The 21,037-nt window shown below is 36.4% G+C and overlaps 1 protein-coding gene across 1 annotated transcript in view; it reads right to left on the bottom strand.

Annotated features, from left to right (window-relative positions):
* Window positions 1–5,591: 5,591 nt before the first annotated feature.
* The window catches only part of ZNF782 (zinc finger protein 782), a 44,464-nt gene continuing 29,018 nt past the window's right edge, over window positions 5,592–21,037 (bottom strand). The window contains exons 8-9 of the mRNA XM_032266346.1: window positions 13,591–13,692; window positions 5,592–9,173 (exon numbers count right to left, since the gene is read on the bottom strand). Coding sequence (XP_032122237.1) covers window positions 7,306–9,173; window positions 13,591–13,692 — 1,970 coding nt within the window. The 3' untranslated portion in view covers window positions 5,592–7,305. The remainder of the gene's footprint in view (window positions 9,174–13,590; window positions 13,693–21,037) is intronic.

Raw genomic sequence — 21,037 nt, 5'->3', positions numbered from 1 at the left:
AGTCGGAGTCTCACTCAGTTGCCCAGGCTGGAATGCAGTGGCTCGATCTCAGCTCACTGCAACTTCCGCCTCTTGGGTTCAAGCAATTCTCCTACCTCAGCTTCCCGAGTAGCTAGGATTATAGACGCCCACCACTAGTCCCGGCTAATTTTTGTATTTTTAGTAGAGACCAGTTTTGCCATGTTGACCAGGCTGGTTTCAAATACCTAACCTCAGGTGATCCACCCATCTTGGCCCCCCAAACTGCTGAGATTACAGGTGTGAGCCACCGTGCCTGGTCTATATTCATGTTTCTATTCACGGTATCTCCTACACAGCGTTTTCCTATTCTATGGGGAGAAATCAGGCAAATGGCAGAAGACAGGTCAGATCTTGGGAAGAGTTGCTATGGCTTCCAAACAAGAGTTTACTGATGATAGATTTAGGGGTGAATATTAGGAATGTGGGGAGATGGGCTGGGTGCGGTGGCTCAGGCCTGTAATCCCAGTACTTTGGGAGGCCAAGGTGGGTGGATCACAAGGTTATGAGTTCAAGACCAGCCTGACCAATATGGTGAAACCCCATCTTTACTAAAAATACAAAAATTAGCCTGGCATGGTGGCATGCACTTGTAGTCCCAGCTACTTGGGAAGCTGAGGCAGATGAATCACTTGAACTGGGGAGGCAGAGGTTGCAGTGAGCTGAGTGCACTATAGCCTGGTGCCATAACGAAATTAAAAAAAAAAAAAATGGAATGTGGGGAGATGTCCCCCAAGGTTAGCTCCTATGTTATCTAATGCACCAAGCAGCTTGTCCATAATTAGTTTAAATGTATCTGTCAGGCTCCAAGCCCTCTTGCTATAAAAGCAAGATTACTGAGTTAATCTTAGATTTTAAAATGCACGTGCCTGTTGTTCTAGCTACTCCGGCGGCTGAGGTAGGAGAATTGGTTGAATCCCGGAGGTGGAGGTTGCAGTGAGCTGAGATGATGCCACTTCACTCCAGCCTGGGTTACAGAGTGAGACTCTGTTTAAAAAAAAAAAAAAAAAAAAAAAAGATGAAGAATAAAGGAAATAGTTTTCTTTTTTGCTATGCTAGGTATAAAATAATGGAATATTTTATGGATTTCCTGCATAATTCTATGGCAAATTTGTCTATCTGAACTTGAATATGATAGTTTTTAGTTGATTACTGAGTTCTTTTCCTCTTGATTTAGTTCTGGTGCCTTCCAGATGCAAAAGCACATTTCTATTGCTTACTGATGTCATCAGTTATTTTGTAGTACAATCTTAGATTGGTGACTTCATTTATTAACTTCTATAATGGCAGATTCATTTTCTTTTCATGTAGATATTATGGAAAGGTTCACGAAAAGTAATTTTTTTTATATTTGCCTGTCATTACATGGTACAATTTTCAATTTTTTATATAGAAAAATACTATTTAAATTTTTTATAAATCTAAAGCCAAACATACTGTTTAACACCAAATAGATAACTACCCACCAGGCTTTCTGTTGTTTACAATTTATTGAATTCAATAAATTTGTTAATAAGCATTAAATATTTACCATGTACCAGGTGCCATCCTAGAAACTATCGATAACTTAATGATTCAACTCTTACATATGATGCCTTCTGCCATGTTATGATGTAGCAAGAAGTCTCTCACCACATGCGGCCCCTTGATCTTGGACTTTCTAGCCTCCAGAAGTTTTTTTTTAATAAACTTTTATTTATAAGCTATGCAGTTTCTGGTGTTCTGCTAACACAAAATGGACTAAACATTCTTCACACGTCAGGACCTGAAAAAATAGCCACCATCATTTCAAGTGGTAAAGGGAATGCTGCCAGTGTATAGAGTTCATGGGGGCATGACTTGGGGGCATGACTTAAAACAGATTGTAACTATAATGCTTTATGTAAGCCCTATGGTAACTATAAAGCAAAAAAGCTACAGCAGATACTCAAAGACAAAGGAATCAAAACATAGGACTACAGAAAACCACCAAATGAAAAAAGACAGCAAGAGAGGCTGGATGTGGTAACTCATGCCTGTAATCCTAGCACTTTGGGATACCAAGGCAAACGGATCACCTGAGCTCAGGTGTTCAAGACCAGCCTAGGCAACATCATGAGACCCCATTTCTACTAAAAATACAAAAATTGGCCAGGTGTGGTGGTGCTTGCCTGTAGTTGCAGCTACCTGAGGGGACGAGGTAGGAGGATTGCTTGTACACAGGAGGTTGAGGCTGCAGTGAGCTGAGATTGCACCATGGTACTCTACCCTGGGTGACAAAGTGAGGCCCTATCTCAAAAACGGAACAAAACGAGAGAAAGGAACAAAGGCTCATAAACAACTAGAAAATAAAACACAAAATGGTAGTAGTATATCCTTACCTATCCATAATAACCTTGAATGTAAAAGGACCAAATTCACCAAAGGACAAAAAGTGGCTGAATGGATACTGAAATAAGATCAAACTATATGCCGCCTATAAAAAACTCACGTTAGCTTTAAGGACTACTGTGTTCTCTCTCTCTCATCCTCTTAAATGGTGATGTGAACACTGAATTTTGCTTTTTCTAAGGATGTTACCAAAGCATATGACACAAATGGAAAAGTAATGGGCTGAGCTCCCAACTCCCCATTAAAAAGATGTGGATATAAAGTATTAGGGAAAAAGGTTTAGCAGTTTAGACTGATGGCAACTTGATGGTTTTTGTTGCATACGTACATATATAAATTTCAATATTTGTTTTCCTACATGTTGTGGCTATTTTTTTTCCTGTTCCAGTAATTTTGATAGACAATTAATTATAATACCAAATGAAATACTGCCTATGTCTCATCACTCAGCTCAACTTCACCTCACCTCACCAGTAATGTCATATCCATATCACTGATAAAAATGTTTCCCTTAGGAATATGGAATGGCCTCTATGAATTGAGTTCAGTCTCCTCTCAGAATCCTTGTTAAAATTCTACACTTAACTCAGGAAACGAGTTCCCAAAACGTGGCCCAATCATGCCCCCATGAACTGTACACACTGGCAGGGTTCCCTTTACCACCTGAAATGATGGTGGTTATTTTTTCAGGTCCTGACATGTGTGAAGAATGTTTAGTCCATTTTGTGTTAACAGAACACCAGAAACTGCATAGCTTATAAATAAAAGTTTATTAAAAAAAAAAAAAACAAAAAACAACTTCCGGAGGCTAGAAAGTCCAAGATCAAGGGGCCGCATGTGGTCAGAGACTTCTTGCTACATCATAACATGGCAGAAGGCATTGCATGTAAGAGTGTACCCATGAGAAAGCACAAGAGGGCTGAACTTGCTTTTATAACAAAGTTACTGTCTTGATAACAAACCCACTCATGTGAGAAATTAATCCATTCATGATGGGAAAGCACTCATGACCTAATTGTCTCTTAAAGGTTCCATATCTGAACTCTGTTGCATTAGGAATTAAGTTTCCAGCACATGAACTTTGGGGGACACATTCAAACCGTAGCAAATGTGAAACTTCATTCTTTTTGCCTACGATGAGGGCCAACTCAACTGCCAGTCTCTGTATCCTCCTTTCTTTTGGAAATTGTTGTGATGCGATTCTACTGTCTAGATAACTCAGAATGCAGTTCCTGTGTAAAATGTGTCATGGGACACAACTGAAATCACCTCCTGTGTAACACAGAAACAGAACTCAAGGCAAGAGTGGCCATTATATGCTGAAAAAAGCTAAGTGGTGGGTGTGTGCTATCCTTCAATACTTGAAATAATTTTTCTTTAGAGTATGTATACACCTGGTGTGTAACTTCTATCCGGGAGTGTAACAAAAAACCCAGGGTTGACAGTACTCCAGCTTAGGTCTGGACTCTTCAAACTCCTAGCAGAGAAGCTGGAGATGCATGAAGTCATGCAGGGACTTTCTGTGGAAAAGCAGTTTGTTGGGAACTCAACAGTTATAAACTGGGCTAAGTCATGTTAGCCAGTGGACAGGGGAATAAAAGCCTTGAGATTTTAAAATTTTCAGAAACGATCTCATCAGAGAGTTAAAGAAAAATCGATGCTACTACAGTATGAGGAACTCCCACACCCCCACCACATCATGGCGGAATCTCCTTTAGGCCTAATTTATCTTTTTATGAGTTATTATCTTTCTTTAGGCCCTTTTAAGGAACACAGGCATTTATTTTTGTGTGTGTGTGTGTGTTTTTTTTTTTAAATAATACTGGTAAAATATTTAATGCTGATAATTACCTATTGCTCACTTATTAAGGAACTGACAGATTAACTCAGAAAATTCCATCAGGAAGGATTATAGGTAATTACCTGCATTATGGTGATGAGGAAACTGAGACATAATAAAGGAGAACGGACTCTCCCAGGTCACAGCCATATGGGAAGAAAGGGAATGAATACTCAAGCACTGATGTCAATAAGCCATTTAGTAAACTGAGAATCTACTAGGTCTCATAACATACTGGGGACCCTAAACTCACTTTTATTATTTTAAGAGTTAACTGTATAGAAGTGCACTTTATGCAATGTATACAAATTTTTAGTATATTTTGATGGGTTCTAAAAATGTATACAGCTTTGTAAACATCACCATTTATATATGGAACATTCCATCATAAAAAATTCCTTTCTTCCTCTCACCAGTGGATCCTCACACCCCACTGCCCCCAGCCTTAGGGAATGAATGGTCTACTTTCTTTCTATCCCTCTAGATTAGATGTCTCTCCTAGGATTTTAAATAAATAGGATGTAATACAGTCTACCCTCTTGTGCCTGGCTTCTTTTGCTCAGCACAATCTCAAGATTTATCAGTGTTGCTGCATGCATTAGTAACTCCTTCTTTGTACTGCTGTATTCCATTATACAGTAATATTACTGTTGATATGTTTTTCTGTTGATATTCGAATTATTTACAATTTGAGGATGAGTAAAGATTTTATGAACATTTGCATATAATTTTTTGTGTTTCTCTGGGGTAAATGCCTAGAATGAAAATTGCTGGTTGTCAGTAAGGTACTGTTATCTTCACAAGAAACTATGAAATGGATATGTGTTGCTATCACACAAACATGCACTTTCTTGCTGACCAAAGCTTTGGACATTGTTTATAGTATTTATTGGCCAACCATATAACTTTAGTGAAGTATCTATTTTAACATTTACCTTTTTTGGTCCATTATAACTGCATTGTCTGTATTATAAACATTATTTTTCCTTTAAGAGATAGTCTTGCTCAGTTGCCTGGGCTGGAGTACAGTGGCATGATCATAGCTCACCACAGCCTCCAAGTCCTAGGCACAAGCAATCCTCCCACCTCAGCCTCCCAGGAAGCTAGGACCAGGACTACGGATATGTGCCACTATGCTTCATTATTTTTTTTGTAGAGATGAGGTCTCATTATATTGTCCAGGATGGCCTTGAACTCCTGGCTTCAAACAATCCTGCTTTGGCCTTCTGAAGTGCTGGGATTACACAGGTGAGCCACCATACCCAGTCAGTTTCTTTCGTTTTCTAACATAAATTTTGAAATTTAGGTGATTTTGTTTGGATCTGTGATTTATTTTGAATAAATCTTGACTGGTGACACCGGCTTCTTTGAAAAGAGGCAGTTTAGTAACAATGGCCTTTACTAGACAGACATGTTAGAAGGCAGCAGGAGAAAGGGAATGTGGTATCAGATATTTTCTGTAAAAGGTTTGTTATTAATATTCATGTGACAAATTGTAGCTGATGTCAGAGTAGTTATAAAGCAAGAACACCACAATTCTCTTACAGTAATGTTGAGTTCTAAGATACATAAAACAAATACCCGGTAAGTAGCATGCACATATACGAACATAAACAATAACTCACAAAATATTCACATATTTGCGAGGCTGCTTTTCAGTTTATGCAGTTTATTTCTTGTTCGTTTTAGGCTTTTTATGATAGTGAATGTCTATCAATATGTTACTTCATTAAAGGTTTTGATATTATATATGAAACAACGGTTCTCATAGAGCAATATCTAAAGGCTATTACTTACCTTTCTCAAACTGATAATTTTCCCCTTGTAACAAGCTCTGATATAAAATATGATAATTTTTGAAAACTTTTACACATTCAAAACTAAATTATCAGATATTTAATGGGATTTTTGGGTATGTATGTGTGACTGTGTGTCTGTGTGTGAAGAATTTCCTCCATTTGTTAAAATGTCAGATTTCGTCTGGTATTACCTGACTGATGTGGGAGATAGAAGCCATGGTCATTCAGAATGCTGTAGGAGGTTTGTCCTATGTGACTTTTTTGACATACACTGAGTTCAGATATCCTGAAAAATCATACTCACATGTTATATTATGTGAGTGTTGTTGAGTTTCTGTCAGTATCAAGTATACCCAAACCTTTAGAAGCTCAGGAGGGAACAAATTTATTCCCTCACTGCAAAAAGTCCAACTGTGTACATGGAGGAGAACACTCCATGCCACAGGGTCCTTCTCTGACCTTGATTCCTACAATCTTGTTTTCCATCGTCAGAGCCTGAGTCCCAAGGTTTTCCTCCATTTCATTCTAATGAGGGAAAGAAGAAAATATTGACACTTTGACTGATGTATTTAAGACCTGTCTGTAATTGACCCCCATATTCCACCAACTAGCGGGTAACAATATGACCCCATTTAGATGATAGAGTGGTTGAGCATTTAGGCCAGATGTGGCATGAGGGAGAAGTGAAGATGATTACTAGTAAACATTTCAATAGTTATTATATAGGGATTACCTCTGTGTAAGTTAAAATGAGGGTTGACGTGGCAGAAGAATTTCCCACATCCATTATCTTCATTTCTTGCTTAATATACTATGAGGTCTCTATCCTGTATGTATTTTCTGCTGTACTGACTTCTGGCTAAAGTTTATCACACACTTATTATATTCTAGCTTTTCTCATTGTGTGACTTCTTTGATTATGAATGAGTTTTGATCGTTGGCACAAAGTTTTCACATTTTTATTACTTTCTCAGAGCTTTTCTGCAGCATGAGTTTTCTGAGGAATGAGTTCACAAAAGTATTTTCCGTATTCACTATCTTTATAGGGTTTCTTTGCTGGGTGAGCTCTCTAATATCCATGGATGACTGCGCTCTGGCTGAAAGAATTTCCATGTAAAATACATTTCAACAATTTATCTCCTAAGTTCTTTGATGTTTGGTGGAGGCTGAAATTGTAGAGGAAATTGCAATGCTCACTACATTAACAGTTCTCTCCTGTGGGTTCATTTATGTACTGTGAGGTTTAATTTCCAGCTCAGAGTTTTTTTTTCATATTCTTTATATGCACTTGTTTAATCCCGAGTGGGCTTTCTGATGTTCTCTAAGGCTTGATTTTTGACTGAAAGTTTTCCCGCATTTATCACACTTATAGGGTTTCTCCCCTGTGTGAGTTCTCTGATGTACTCTGAGATTTGATTTCTGACTGAAAGCTTCCCCACACTGATTACAATTATATGGTTTCTCCCCAGTGTGAGTTCGCTGATGTTTTCTTAGGACTGACTTCTCACTGAAAGCTTTTCCACATTCATTACATTCATAGGGCTTCTCCCCAGTGTGAGTTCTCTGATGCCCTCTGAGATTTGATTTCTGCCTGAAAGTTTTTCCACATTCCTCACATTTATAAGGTTTCTCCCCAGTATGAGTTCTGTGATGGACTCTGAGGTTTGATTTTTGACTGAAAGCTTCCCCACAGTGATTACATTTATAGGGTTTTTCCCCTGTGTGAATTCTATGATGTCCTCTGAGTTGTGATTTCTGACCAAAAGCTTTTCCACACTGATTACATTTGTAGGGCTTCTCCCCTGTGTGTGTTCTATGATGTTTTCTTAGGCCTGATTTCAGTTTGAAAGCTTTCCCACATTCATCACATTTATATGGTCTTTCCCCAGTGTGAGTTCTTCGATGATTCCTTAGGCCTGACATATGGCTGAAAGATTTCCCACATTCACTACATTCAAAAGGTTTCTCCCCTGTGTGAGTTCTCTGATGTACTATGAGGATTGACTTATAGTTAAAGGACTTCCCACATTCATTACATTTGAATGGTTTCTCTCCTGTGTGGGTTCTCTGGTGTATTCTTAGGCCTGACTTTGCACTGAAAGCTTTCTCACATCCATCACATTTATATGGTTTCTCTCCTGTGTGAGTTCTCTGATGTTTTCTTAGGCGTGACTTCTCCCTGAAGGCTTTCCCACATTCATGACATTCATAGGGTTTCTCCCCTGTGTGACTTTTCTGAGGCCAAATCAAGCGTGAATTCATAGAGCAGGATTTTCCACATTCATTACACTCATAGGGTTTTGTCCTTATGTGAGCTTTCTGATGTACACTGAAAGTTGACTGGTAGCTGAATGTCTCTGTACATGTGTTATAATCAGATGATTTATCTGTTGCATGAGTTCTCTGATACACTGGGAGGGCTGAATGATGGTTGAAACTTTTTCCATATTCAAAGGGTTTTATCCCGCTATGAATTCTATGATGTTCTCTAATGTGTGACTTTGGGCTGAAAGGTTTCCCTTCTGTATCAGTTTTGTGAGTGATCCTACAGAAACAATTTCCAGTATCTTTAAACTCATAGTGACTCTTCTCTTGATGAATGTTCTGAGGAATAATAAAGGTTGATTTCTCATATTTGTTTTCCCCAAATTTATTGCCGTTATAAGATTTTCCTTTATGGTGGGTACTATTAGATGTAACAAGGGCAGCCTTTTCAAGAAAAGCTTTTCTACTTTCATTATATTCAAAATCTTTCCCCAAAGTCTGAATTATCTGATGTTGAATAACTTTCTCCTTATGATTGAGGGTTTTCACAATTTTACTGTAAGTGAAGGATTTCTCTTGAGTGTTAGTTCTGCCGTCCTTAATATTGATGAGCCATTTGTCACATACATTATGCTCATGAGCCTTTTCTTTTGAATATTGACAGTGTGGGGCCAATGGGCTCAGACCCTGGTAAGCAGACCCCACAGTATCACATTTACAAGGCATCATTCTGGCAGGAAAAATGTTTATGTCCTGATTATGTGGTTTTCCTGAAATTTCTTGCTCTGTAGTCAATAATTTATTGGTGAATAAAACTTGCCACAAATGTTTGCCTTCTTTTTCTTGACTCTTCTCTGAGATTCCATCAGGTTGGGAGTCTTCTAAAAATGATAAAATTAAATAAACTTTATGATATTGAACACATTTCTTATGAAATGGAATAAACATCTATATATGTGCCCTATTATGTATTTGATTCCTTAGTTTCTGGCTCGGTTTCCCAGCAATAAAGTAATTTCAAGTACACATTCCCTATATTCCCTTTTTAGTTTAAAATTTCTTTTTGTAGTAGAAAAAGCAATGGGAAACAAATATACATATGTATTTGGCATTTTAAAACAGAATTTCGAAATTGAATAGAGAAGAATGAAATGACTAAAAATGGTGTATATGTAAGAGCGCTGGATCCTGGGAACAGGCAAATCAGAGAACAGGATGAATAAAAAAAGGATTACCAACACGAAGTAGATAATAACAACAAAAATCAATGGATTCGTGGTTTTATCTGAGACAGGGTTTGCCTTAGGGAGTAACACTAGTCTAGATTCTTAAAGAAATATAAATTGCAATGGTAGGATAATCATTAGCCTACAATAGTCCATTGGAACTCCATTTCCATTCTACACATCAACACAAAATCAATTTATAATGGCACCAATTTCCTCACGTTAAAAGAAATAGTACTATAGACCACATTTTAATTCTGTCTGTAGTATCATCAACGGAACACAAATGTGTAAGTGGAAACATAAAATTGATGGGAATTAAAGTCATTTTTCTACCTAAATTGGATTCACGGCTCTGCCCTAGCTCTGGTGACTTTGTTTATTACATCAGGGTTGTTCAATACTGAATTCTTTTTGTTTTTTGAGATGGAGTCTCACCCTGTCTCCCAGGCTGGAGTATGTTGTGTGATCTCGGCTCACTGCAACCTCTGCCTTCTGGGCTCAAGCAATTCTCCTGTCTCAGCCTCCTGAGTAGCTGGGGTTACAGGCATGTACCACCACGCCCAGCTAATTTTTGTATTTTTAGTAGGGACAGGGTTTTGCCATGCTGGCCAGGTTGGTCTCAAACTCCTGACCTTAGGCGATCTGCCAGTCATGGCCTCCCAAAATGCTAGGATTACAGGCATGAGCCACCACACCCAGCCAATAGTGAATCTTTTTGGATCCTCAAATCTTAACTTTTGTCTTTTCAATTTGCTCACTCACTTCCCCCAAACAAGTCTTGCTATTGTCTAATCCTTAATTCTGCTTTCCATCTACTTTTTAACATTGCTAGTTTTTACTGACTGTGAGAACCTTAAGGATCATATATTTTAACGTGGGCTTAGAAACTTTACAAGTATTCTTTATATTTATTTATCATAAATTTCTTGTATATATTTGACTGCTGTTGTCTTACTGCTACACACATTCCATGCAAAAATGTCAGCCCTGTGCTAAAAATATTCCAAGGCCTTAAATACACTGCCCTAGTACCCTGAGCGATATTCAGGAAAAGGAGATTTTACATTAACCATAGGCTTATTACACGTTCTAGCTCTCATTGCAATAGCTCACAGTCTTTTCTGCTCTAGTCTTGACAGGATATCATCAACAAATAGCTTTTTTCCATTTTTCTAAAATAATAATACGATTATTTTCAGCAATAATCTTATATTCTTTCCCTGAACCACTTTGCTTTTTAGCCTTAGACCTATGTAGACTCTAGATGCCCTTCAGGCAATGCAAAGCATTTCCCAAACTACACGCACAAAAAAGGCTTCTTGTGTCTTCCCACAAACATAAGGAACATTTATTTCAAATCTGAAAGTAGTTACTGTCTATATTATTCATTTTAACGAGGGATATATGGATAGTACTCATATATCTGACGTAATTTTTTAAGCAAGTTACCATGATTCAAATTAGGAAGCATTTTAAAACTTACATCATCTGCACAGTTAAATGGCATTTTCTCTTTCTTGGTTGTATGTAAAATAATAGTTCACTTTTTAATCAATAGCAAAATTATTTTAAGCAGCTTTGTTCTCTTTTCCAAAATACAAGCTTCATTCTGATATACTTTATACTCTGTAATATAAATGAAGTCAGTGACTCTTAAAAAGCAGTGTGCCTCAAAATTACCTCCCCTCTCCTACACAAGTGCTCAGACCCAATGCTAACCTATACCTGATTATTCAAAAGTCTCAGAAATTTGACTTGGGTGTTTGCATTTAGGGATGTTTTTTGAATAAATCAATATGAAATACCTCTCCCAAGTGGCTTTGAGGTTAATACACAATATTATTAAAAATACTTACATGTTATATTGCATGGACTCAATATATGGAAGAGCAAAGCAGAGAACCATTCTTTTTAGTGGATTATAATCCAGGTGGGAATGCAGTTCATTCAATAACTGTGTGCTCTCTGGCACAGTGTTTCACTTTGTTTTAATACATCTATCAAAGGTTGAGATAAAGCATACACGAAAGTATTCCAAACTGTACCATAGAAGAAGGAATTCAAATCAAAACTTTAAATGAGTAATAGTGCTTTCCCCCTTTTTCTAGTTGAGATTATCTATTTTAATCAATTATTTTTATTCTAAGAACCACTTTTGGCTTTAAAATTTATACTACTGTAGTCTTATTTTCATTACATTGTAAACTTTCTCACTTTTAAAAACAAGTATATAAGACTAAAATCTTTGTCTCTCTCTCTCTCTCTCTCTCTCTCTCTCTCTCCCCGTCCTTCCCCCCCCCCCCAACACGGTTTTCACCACGTTGGCCAGGCTGGTCTTGAACTCCTGACCTCTGGTGATCCACCTGCCTCGGCCTCTCAAAGTGCTTGGATTATAGGCGTGAGCCACAGCACCCGGCTGACTAAAAGTTTTTTCTAAGCACTGCTTTATCTATATCCCAAAGGTTCTAATATGCATGTTTTTTACCTTTGAAATTTTCTGGATATTGGACAATTTTGATTTTCATTTACTCTTTGATTAAATATGTTTTTAAAGATATATAGAGATATATTCCGTACTGATTTTAAGATAGAGATACTTTAATTCTTCTCATATTGTTTGCAATTTATAGTTTTACTGGACAATAATATTTTTACTTTGTGGAATTTATTGATATTTGCATGAAATATTTTTATATATTGTCAATGTCCCACAATCATTTTAAAGGGGGTTTATTCTTTGTTTCCAGAGTAGAGTTTTGAAAGACACAACAGATTCATTTTTATAAAATGTGTTATTTATAACCTCTAGTGCAGGAGTCAGTAAAATATTTCCATAAAGGGCCAGAGAGTAAATGCCTTCCACTGCACTGATCCTGTGGTCTCTGTTGCAACTACTCAGTTCTGTCTTGTAACATAAACACACAAATGAATAGCTATGGCTGTGTTCTAGATAAATCTTTCCTGGCCAAAATAGGCAGCAGTTAGAATCTCACCTTTGTCCTCGTTTGCTGAGCACTAGTCTAGGATCTTAGCTGTGATCCACTGGCTCTGGTATGAAATCAAAGAGGTAATTAAAGACTATGCTACCTAATATGTTTCCATTTTTCCTCAGAACACTTGCAGTTGTTTTATGAAACCTGATAATTTAGTGCACAAATATTCAAAACCCTTAAATATATTTTAAAATTGTCTACTTTAAAAATGTCCTTTTAAAACTGTCTACTTTAGCATTACCAAATGCTGCTTCTCTTCTCTGTTTTCTGGCCTGAATTTAACTTTAGTGTTAGTTAGCTATTGAGTTTATAAAAAGAAGAGCTACAGTATAGGATAAAGTATTCCAAGATTATGTCATGTAAGTAGGAATTTAAAGCAAATAAACACTGAATTAGTTTATTGCCTTAGCAATTCATAACCGTATTTTGAACTTAACAAATTATTTTTTAAATGTACCTCTTTAACAAAATCTAATGGCATTTTCTCTTAGTAGGTGAATTTATTCCACTTACACTAGTTGATATGGCAAATATGTTTATCTTACTCTATGTTATGCCAGGGATTTGCATAGCTTTTGTGTACACAGGAGTTGATACAGCAGGCCTGAGACGGCTATTCTTAGAAAGGCTTTCTTCAAAGATTTGCCCTTAGCTGGCATCTAGAAACAAGATTCCCATAACTGCTGGGGAGCTCACTGTGCTAGTCCTGTACAAATAATACGATAGAGAACAGCGGTTTTCCGTCTCAAAATCTGGAATTTTGGTACATGCTAGACAGAGGGTGTCTACATGGTTAGCCCACAGTAAAAACCCTGGGAACCAATTCTGGGAAGAAAACATTTCACGTGTGTTTTCAGAATTCACTGCTTAGGGAACTGTGCTTGGGGAACTGTATGAAATCTCAGAAACTTGTTTGTTTCCTATGAACTTTGCCCCATGTACCTTTTATCTTTGCTGATTTTTCTTTGTATCTTTTCACTGTATAAATTTTAACTATTATTATGACTATATGCTGAATTGTTTGAGTCCTCTTAGTGAATCAATGAACCTTCTGCTCATTGAATTCAACAACTCACCTGGGGAGGTCCTGCTTAGAAATCCTTTCTCTTTCTCTAATAACCATGGATCTTCTCCTTGCTCCAACGTGAAGATCAGTTCTGGTTTTGTAAAGCAGTATCCTATAAATGGGAAATAATTTATCAATTGCATTACTTGCATAGGTCCTACTGTTTCTGAATGTGAAAAAGCTACAACTTTTGTCTACACAAAAGCTATGCAAATTCAGCTAGGCATATTAAGAGTGCCCACTGGACCTTCTTTGGGGAAATAACAACAAAAAACATTTTCTTTATTTTCTTCCTTTTTCTTTTCTTTTTTAGATACAGGGTCTCTATGTCACTCAGTCTGAAGTGCAGTGGTGCAACCATGGCTCACTGCAGCCTCAAACTCCTGGGGTCAAGTAATCCTCCTGCTTCAGCCTCCTGAGTAGCTGGGACTACAGGTATACACCACTATACCTGGCTAATTTTTTTTTTTTTTGTAAAGACGGAGTCTTACTATGAACTCCTGGCCTCAAGCAATCCTCTCACCCTGGCCTCCCAAAGTGCGGTGGGATGAGCCACTGCACCTGGCCAAAAAACATTTTCTTATTCTCATAAATGATCAATCTCCCTGAATTCCTAGACTGCAGATCTAAATAACATATAAAATTCGAAAATGGCCAATGTCTTGAGTGTCAAGGAAGAGATTTCATGAGGACTTCCACATATGGCCATCATAGGGTAAAAGGAACTGATTTACTGCTCCATAACATATCTCTAAAAAACCATACAAAATATAAAAAATGGTAATTAGGTTTTAGCCAAGAGGCAATGCAGATGGTGAGTCAGGAGGACTGCCTGAGGCTGGGAGTTCAAGACCAGCCTGGGCAACACATAGAGAGACTGGAAAATAATAAACAGAGTTATCTGTGACCTGTGGTTAAATAAATGTGTAGTCTAATATATGTGTAATCAGCATTCCAGAAGAAAAAAGGAAAAGGAGGAAAAATGTTGAAGAAACAGTGGCCAAAATTTTCCAGTTTTAGTGATGTGTATACACTGTTAAATCCAAGAAACTAAATAAATGCCATGAAGAAACATAAAGAAAATCACATCAAATGTACATTATGATCAAATTGCCGAAAACTGCTGAAAAAAGTAAATTTTATGCAGACAGAAAAAGACATGTGCAGAAGAACAAAAAGAATTAAAACTGACTTCTTGTTAGAATTTTTACAGTCTGGAAAACAATGAAGTGACACTTAAAGCACTAAAAGAAAAAACAAAACCAACCTAAAATTCTATACTTAGCAAAGGGAAGATGTTTCAGATTTAAAAAAAAAAAAAAAAGCTGAAACAATGTATCAGCAACTGATGTGTATTACAAGAAATTTTAATTTTCCAGATAGAAGAAAAATAGTACTAAATGGAAATTTTTGATTTATATGAAAAGTTTAGAGATAAAGAGAACCATAAACTGAAAAAAAGAGGATGAAAATAAAATAACGCTTTTCTCATTCTTGGAATTCTTTTCTTTAAATAGTACATTATCTTTCAAGTTATCTTTTTAAATGATGTTATTTATTATGGGTTTTATATAAGTAACACACATAAAAATAAATTATGCATAATGATAAAGCGAATAATTAACCAAGAGGATATAACAATCACAAATGTTTTTCCATCTCATATTACTTCAAAATACATAAAGCAAACCCTGATGGAACTGGAAGAATAACCGAATCCAAAATAGTAGCTGGACCGTAAAACTCTTTTCTCAATAATTTATAGAAGTAGATTACAAATAAATAAGGAGTACAGAAGACTTGAAGAATATTATCAACCAACACGACCTCCATTTATAGAACATTGATCCAAAAGGAAAACATACTATTTTCAAATACATATGGAACATTTAACCAAGATAAATAATACAATGGGCCCTGAAATGAGTTTAAATAAACTTTAAAATGATTTTAAAATGTTGCTCTTCAAATAGGAATTAAATTAGAAATCAATAATAGTAAAACAATTTTCAAACAGCCAAAAATTTAAAATGAAAAGGCCATATTCTAGTAGAAATATGGAGTAGAGGTACTTTCTCCTAGCCTTTCTGGTAAGCATAGCTAAAAGCTATAGCTATTATATATTTAAAAACATACTGAAAGGTAGAGAGAAGACAGCAGATTGTTCAGGGACCTTAGGACTCAAGAAATGACAATGATGGGTTCCCTGCATCTTCTCTTTGGCCTCAAACATTCCAAAGTAGAAGCTGGAGAAGCTGGTAACAAGCAACATGAATGTGAAGGTTAAAAAAAAAACAAAACATCAAACCCAAAGCTTGTGCTCTCAAGCCAGAGGTTCAGGAAAGAGGCAGCCTACGAAGACTGAAAACCTTTAGACAATAACTGTTCTTATTTCAGCCAAACACAAAATAAAAAATACGTTCTCCACCTCTACTGCTGCCCTGAAAGGCCAAGTGGGGAACTCAAGTGTCTGTGCTCACCAGGCTGTAAGAAGGCTCCCTTACTCCACTAGGGTTCATGTCAGAGAGGGCTGACTGGGGCCTGAGACATGTCTCCAAGCCAGGCAGTGACAAGGTCCCCTGCCCCACAGTGTCAGTAGAAGCCCCATGGGGAGCAGTAATGAGGCCCTTTTGATGCAGGGTGTTATCAGTGAAGGCCCAATGGGGGTCCTGAACTGCCACCACCATTCAGCAGTAATGACAATCGCCCCCTCCTCCAGGTGCCAACAGAGGCTGAGTAGGAAACTTGGATTTTCAGCCCAACTTTTAACAATAAGACAGCAACCCACCCCTTGCTGCCACAGTGGTGTCAGAGAATGCCTGCTACATGAAAAGATTTAAATAAGACACAGATATTATAACTTCCGAAATGTATAGGTTCAATCTAAAATCACTTGTCATACCAAGATCTAAGACAACTTCTACTTATTGAGTGAAGACCATCAATAGATGCCAACACTGAGATGGCACAGAAGTAGCTGACAAAGACTTTAAGTAAGCCATTATAAAAAAGTTTAAACAAACAATAAGAAACATGAAAGAAAAAACAGAAAGTCTCAGCAAAGAAAGAGAAGATATATGACGTAGGCATTTTAGAGTTGAAAAATAACTAAATACTCAGTGGAAGGGTTCAACAGCAGAGTGAAGAACACAGGAATGAATCCATGAATTTTAATATAGAAGAGTAGAAACTACCTAATCTGAACAAAGAAAACAGACTAAAGCCACAGAGACCTGTGAGACTATAACACATATCGAATAATTGTGTCATGGAAGTTTCAGAAGGAGAGGAGAAGCGGGCGGGGCTGAAAAGTATTAGAAGAAACAATAGCTTACCATGTTAGTGATTGCCATGAGTTAAGGGGTAGTAAAAGGAGTTGGGGTGACTTTATAGAAAGGGGCAGGACAAAGCTCTTTGCGGTGACTGAATAGTTCCGTTTACTTGACTGTAGTTGTGGTTACATCAATCTGTACATACAATAAATAACACAGAACTATACACCTGTTGGCCAGTGTGAACTTCCTGATGCTGACATTGTACTACAGTTGCATAAGATGTATCTTTTGGAACGCTGAAGCATTTAGAAAATTGTTGTCTTCTTAGAAGACTGACATGTAACATCTCTCTGTTACCTCTAATTTTCTGTGCTCTGAAGTCTACTTTTTCTGATATTAACATAGCCAATCCTACTTTTTTATGGTAATATTCCATGGTATACCTTCTATTCTTTCACTTTCAATCTACCTATAATTTTTAAAGTGAATTTCTTGTAGATGGCATATATTTAGGTGAATTTTAAAAACCAACTCTTTCAATCTATATTATTATATTATACTTTAAGTTCTGGTGTCCATATGCAGATGTGCATGTTTGTTACATAGGTATACACGTGCCATGGTGGTTTGCTACATCCATCCCCGTCATCTACATTAGGTATTTCTCCTAATGTTAGCCCTCCCCAATCACCCCACCCCTTCCTATCCCTCTCCTAGACTCCCCATCCCACAACAGGCTGTGGTGTGTGATGTTCCCCTCCCTGTGTCCATGTGTTATTGTTCAACACTCATCTATGAGTGAGAACATGTGGCATTTGGTTTTCTGTTCTTGTGTCAGTTTGCTGAGAATGATGGTTTCCAGCTTCACCCATGTCCCTGCAAAGGACATGAACTCATCCTTTTTATGGCTGCATAGTATTCCATGGTGTATATGTGCTACAATTTCTTTATCCAGTCTATCTTTGATGGGCATTTGGGTTGGTTCCAAGTCTTTGCTATTGTGAACAGTGCCATAATAAACATATGTGTGCATGTGTCTTTATAGTTGAATGTTTTATAATCCTTTGGGTATATACCCAGTAATGGGATTGCTGGGTCAAATGGAATTTCTAGTTCTAGATCCTTGAGGAATCACCACACTGTCTTCCACAACAGTTGTACTAAGTTAAACTCCCACCAAGAGTGTAAAAGTGTTCCTATTTCTCCACATCCTCTCCAGTATCTGTTGTCTTCTGATTTTTTAATGATCACCATTCTAACTGGTGTGAGATGATATCTCAATGTGGTTTTGATTTGCATTTCTCTGATGACCAGTGATGATGAGCTTTTCTTCATATGTTTGTTGGCTGCATAAATGTCTTCTTTTGAGAAGTGTCTGTTCATATCCTTCACCCACTTTTTGATGGTGTTGTTTTTTTTCTTGTAAATTTTGTTCAGTTCTTTGTAGATTCAATAATATATATTCACTTGGTCCACTTCCACATCTCGTACCATATTCCTTCTTGCTTGCTTTGTTCCAGGTGTACTAGTTCTTTTTTTAGGACTCTGTACTCACTACCTTCTCTTCTACCACCAGGGGTCTCTGTGCTTGTACTTCTCTATGCTTAGAATGTTTACATTTCCTTATTTAGCTTATACTTAGACTTCCTTAGAGCTTTTCTCAAGCACCACTTACCACTTTCTTTGAATTTGAAAATTTTCTTTTAAAAAGCAAATTCAGTAAACCCCTCCCCTCATATATCCTTTACCCAGCTTCAGAAACTATCACAATTTTTTTAAATACAAATGTTTTCTTGACTTCAGAAACTCTTCAAATTACCCTATCAAAATTGAGACTGTGCTATTAAATAACTTGAAAACTGCACTGGTGTTTATCAAATAGGGGATATTAACTAGTTGTCAAGTTTTAATTGCATTTCTTCAGAGTCTCATACTGTACGAGTGTTCAAAGAGGAAGAAATATTAGAAGACATAAATAAGAGACATGTCTTAGTAACCTGATATGCAATTTGTATGATACAGTTAAAGAAGTGCTGAGTTTTTAATGGCACTAAATGTGTACATTAGAAAAGAGGAAAAGTCTCAAGTTAATAGTCCATGATCACACAATAAAAGACTAGACAAAGAAGAGCACAATAACATAAGCAAAAGTAGAAAGTAGAAATTAATTAAATTAAAAAAAAAAGAGAGAAAAATCAATGAGAGAAAAATCTGGTTGACTGAAAAGAGCAGTAACATTGTAAAACTTCCAGGAAGAGTGAACAAAAAAATCAAGGAGCAAGAAGACAGAAATGACCAATATAAAGAAGAAAACAGGTCTATAAATACAGATCCTTAAGACATCAAAATGATAATAATGGAATGGTCTGAATATCTTTACACATATAAACCTGACAACTTAGATAAATGTACTAATAGATAAATTAGATAAAATGTACTAATTGTTAGAAAAGCAAAAATACCACAGTTCACCCAACAGAAATAATTTGAGTATCCATATATATGACTTAAAGGAATTGATTTGTAAAACTCCCCAAAAAAATGTCTCTAGGCCCAGATGGTTTCATCAGATAACGCTACCAAACATTTAATGAAGAATAAACACCACTTCTATACAACCTCTTACAGAAGATCAGAAGGAACACTTTTCAATCAATTTTATGAGGCCAGACTTATCCTGATATGAAAACTAGACAAAGGTAGTACAAAACTACAGACTGATTTCCCTCATAAGTGCAAAACTACTTAACAAAGTATTAGCATATAGAATCAAACAATAAATAAAAAGAATTCTATGACATTACCAAGTAAGGTTTATTCCAAGTATGCAAGGCTGTTTCAACATTTAAAAACTATTCCACATTAATGTAGTAACGAAGAAAAACCATGTAATGACAGTAGATACATAAAAAGTAATTGATAAGATTCAATATCCATTCGTAATCAGTATTCCCTGAAAACTAGGAATACAGTATGAGTTCCTCCATTTGATGACGAATATCCACAAAGGAGCTGCTAAGATCATTTGGTGAAAGACTAGATGCTTTCCCCTTAAGGTTGTGAACAAGGCAAGGATGACTACTCTTACCACTCTTATTCTACACAGTGCTAGAAGTCCTGGCCAGTGTAATACAGCAAGAAAAGGAAATAAAAAGCATGCAGATTAGAAAGGAAGATAGTAAAATGACCCTATACATAGACAACATGATACCTTATGTTAAAAAAAAAAAACCCAAGGAATCTACAAAAACCTTCCTAGAAAGTTCAGCAAGATCTCAGCATAAAAGAACAAACATACAAAAATCAATTACATTTCTATAAACCAGCAACATTTGTATGCAAACATAAATTTAAAACACAATGCCATTAACAATTACTCGACCAAATGAAATACTGACTTCTAAATCTAACATGCACAGGACTTTTATACTGAAAACTACAAAACACTGAAGCAAGAAATCAAGATCTAAGTAAATGGAGAAATATATTGTGTTTATGAATTATAAGACTCAAAACAGTAAAGATGTTAACTGTCACAAAATTGGTAATTTACAGCCCTAATTCCTGTCAAACACCCAGTAAGATTTTCACATAATGAAATTATTACAGTATGTATATGCAAGGGCAAAGTAACTAGAATAGCTCAAACAATATTGAAAAAGAAACATAATGTGGGAATATAACAGTTTCATATAAGTACAGCCAACTGATTTTTGAGACAGGTGAAAAAGCTATTCAATGAAGGGTAATGCTGCTGCATAGAGCAAATGGATATCCATAGGCAAAAAAACCCTTAAACTTCATGCCCTATACAAAACTTAACTCAAAATGTACCATAATTTAAATGTAGAATATATTATACAATTTTTAAAAATAGGAGAAAATCCTTGGCCCAAAGACTTAGTGAAGAGTTCTTAGAAACGACAACATTTTTACAAAACTGATAAATTGGACTTCATCAAAATTAAAAACGTATGCTTTACAAAACATTCAACGAAGAGGATGAAAAGACAATGCTACAGACTGGTATAAAAATGTACAAACCACACATTTTCTGACAAAGAACTCACATCTAGACTATCTAAATTCTCAAAAGTCAATGGTAAAATACACAAACTTCCAATTAAAAAATGAACAAAAGCCATGAATAGACATTTTACTGTCTAAGAATATATAGATGGC

The sequence above is a fragment of the Sapajus apella genome, unplaced genomic scaffold, assembly GCF_009761245.1.
Source record: "Sapajus apella isolate SASKATOON/1434 unplaced genomic scaffold, GSC_monkey_1.0 scaffold157, whole genome shotgun sequence".
In the NCBI taxonomy this organism is placed as follows: Eukaryota; Metazoa; Chordata; class Mammalia; order Primates; family Cebidae; genus Sapajus; species Sapajus apella.
The sequence above is the reverse complement of the archived record's forward strand: the minus strand, read 5'-3'. Positions and strand labels throughout refer to the sequence as shown.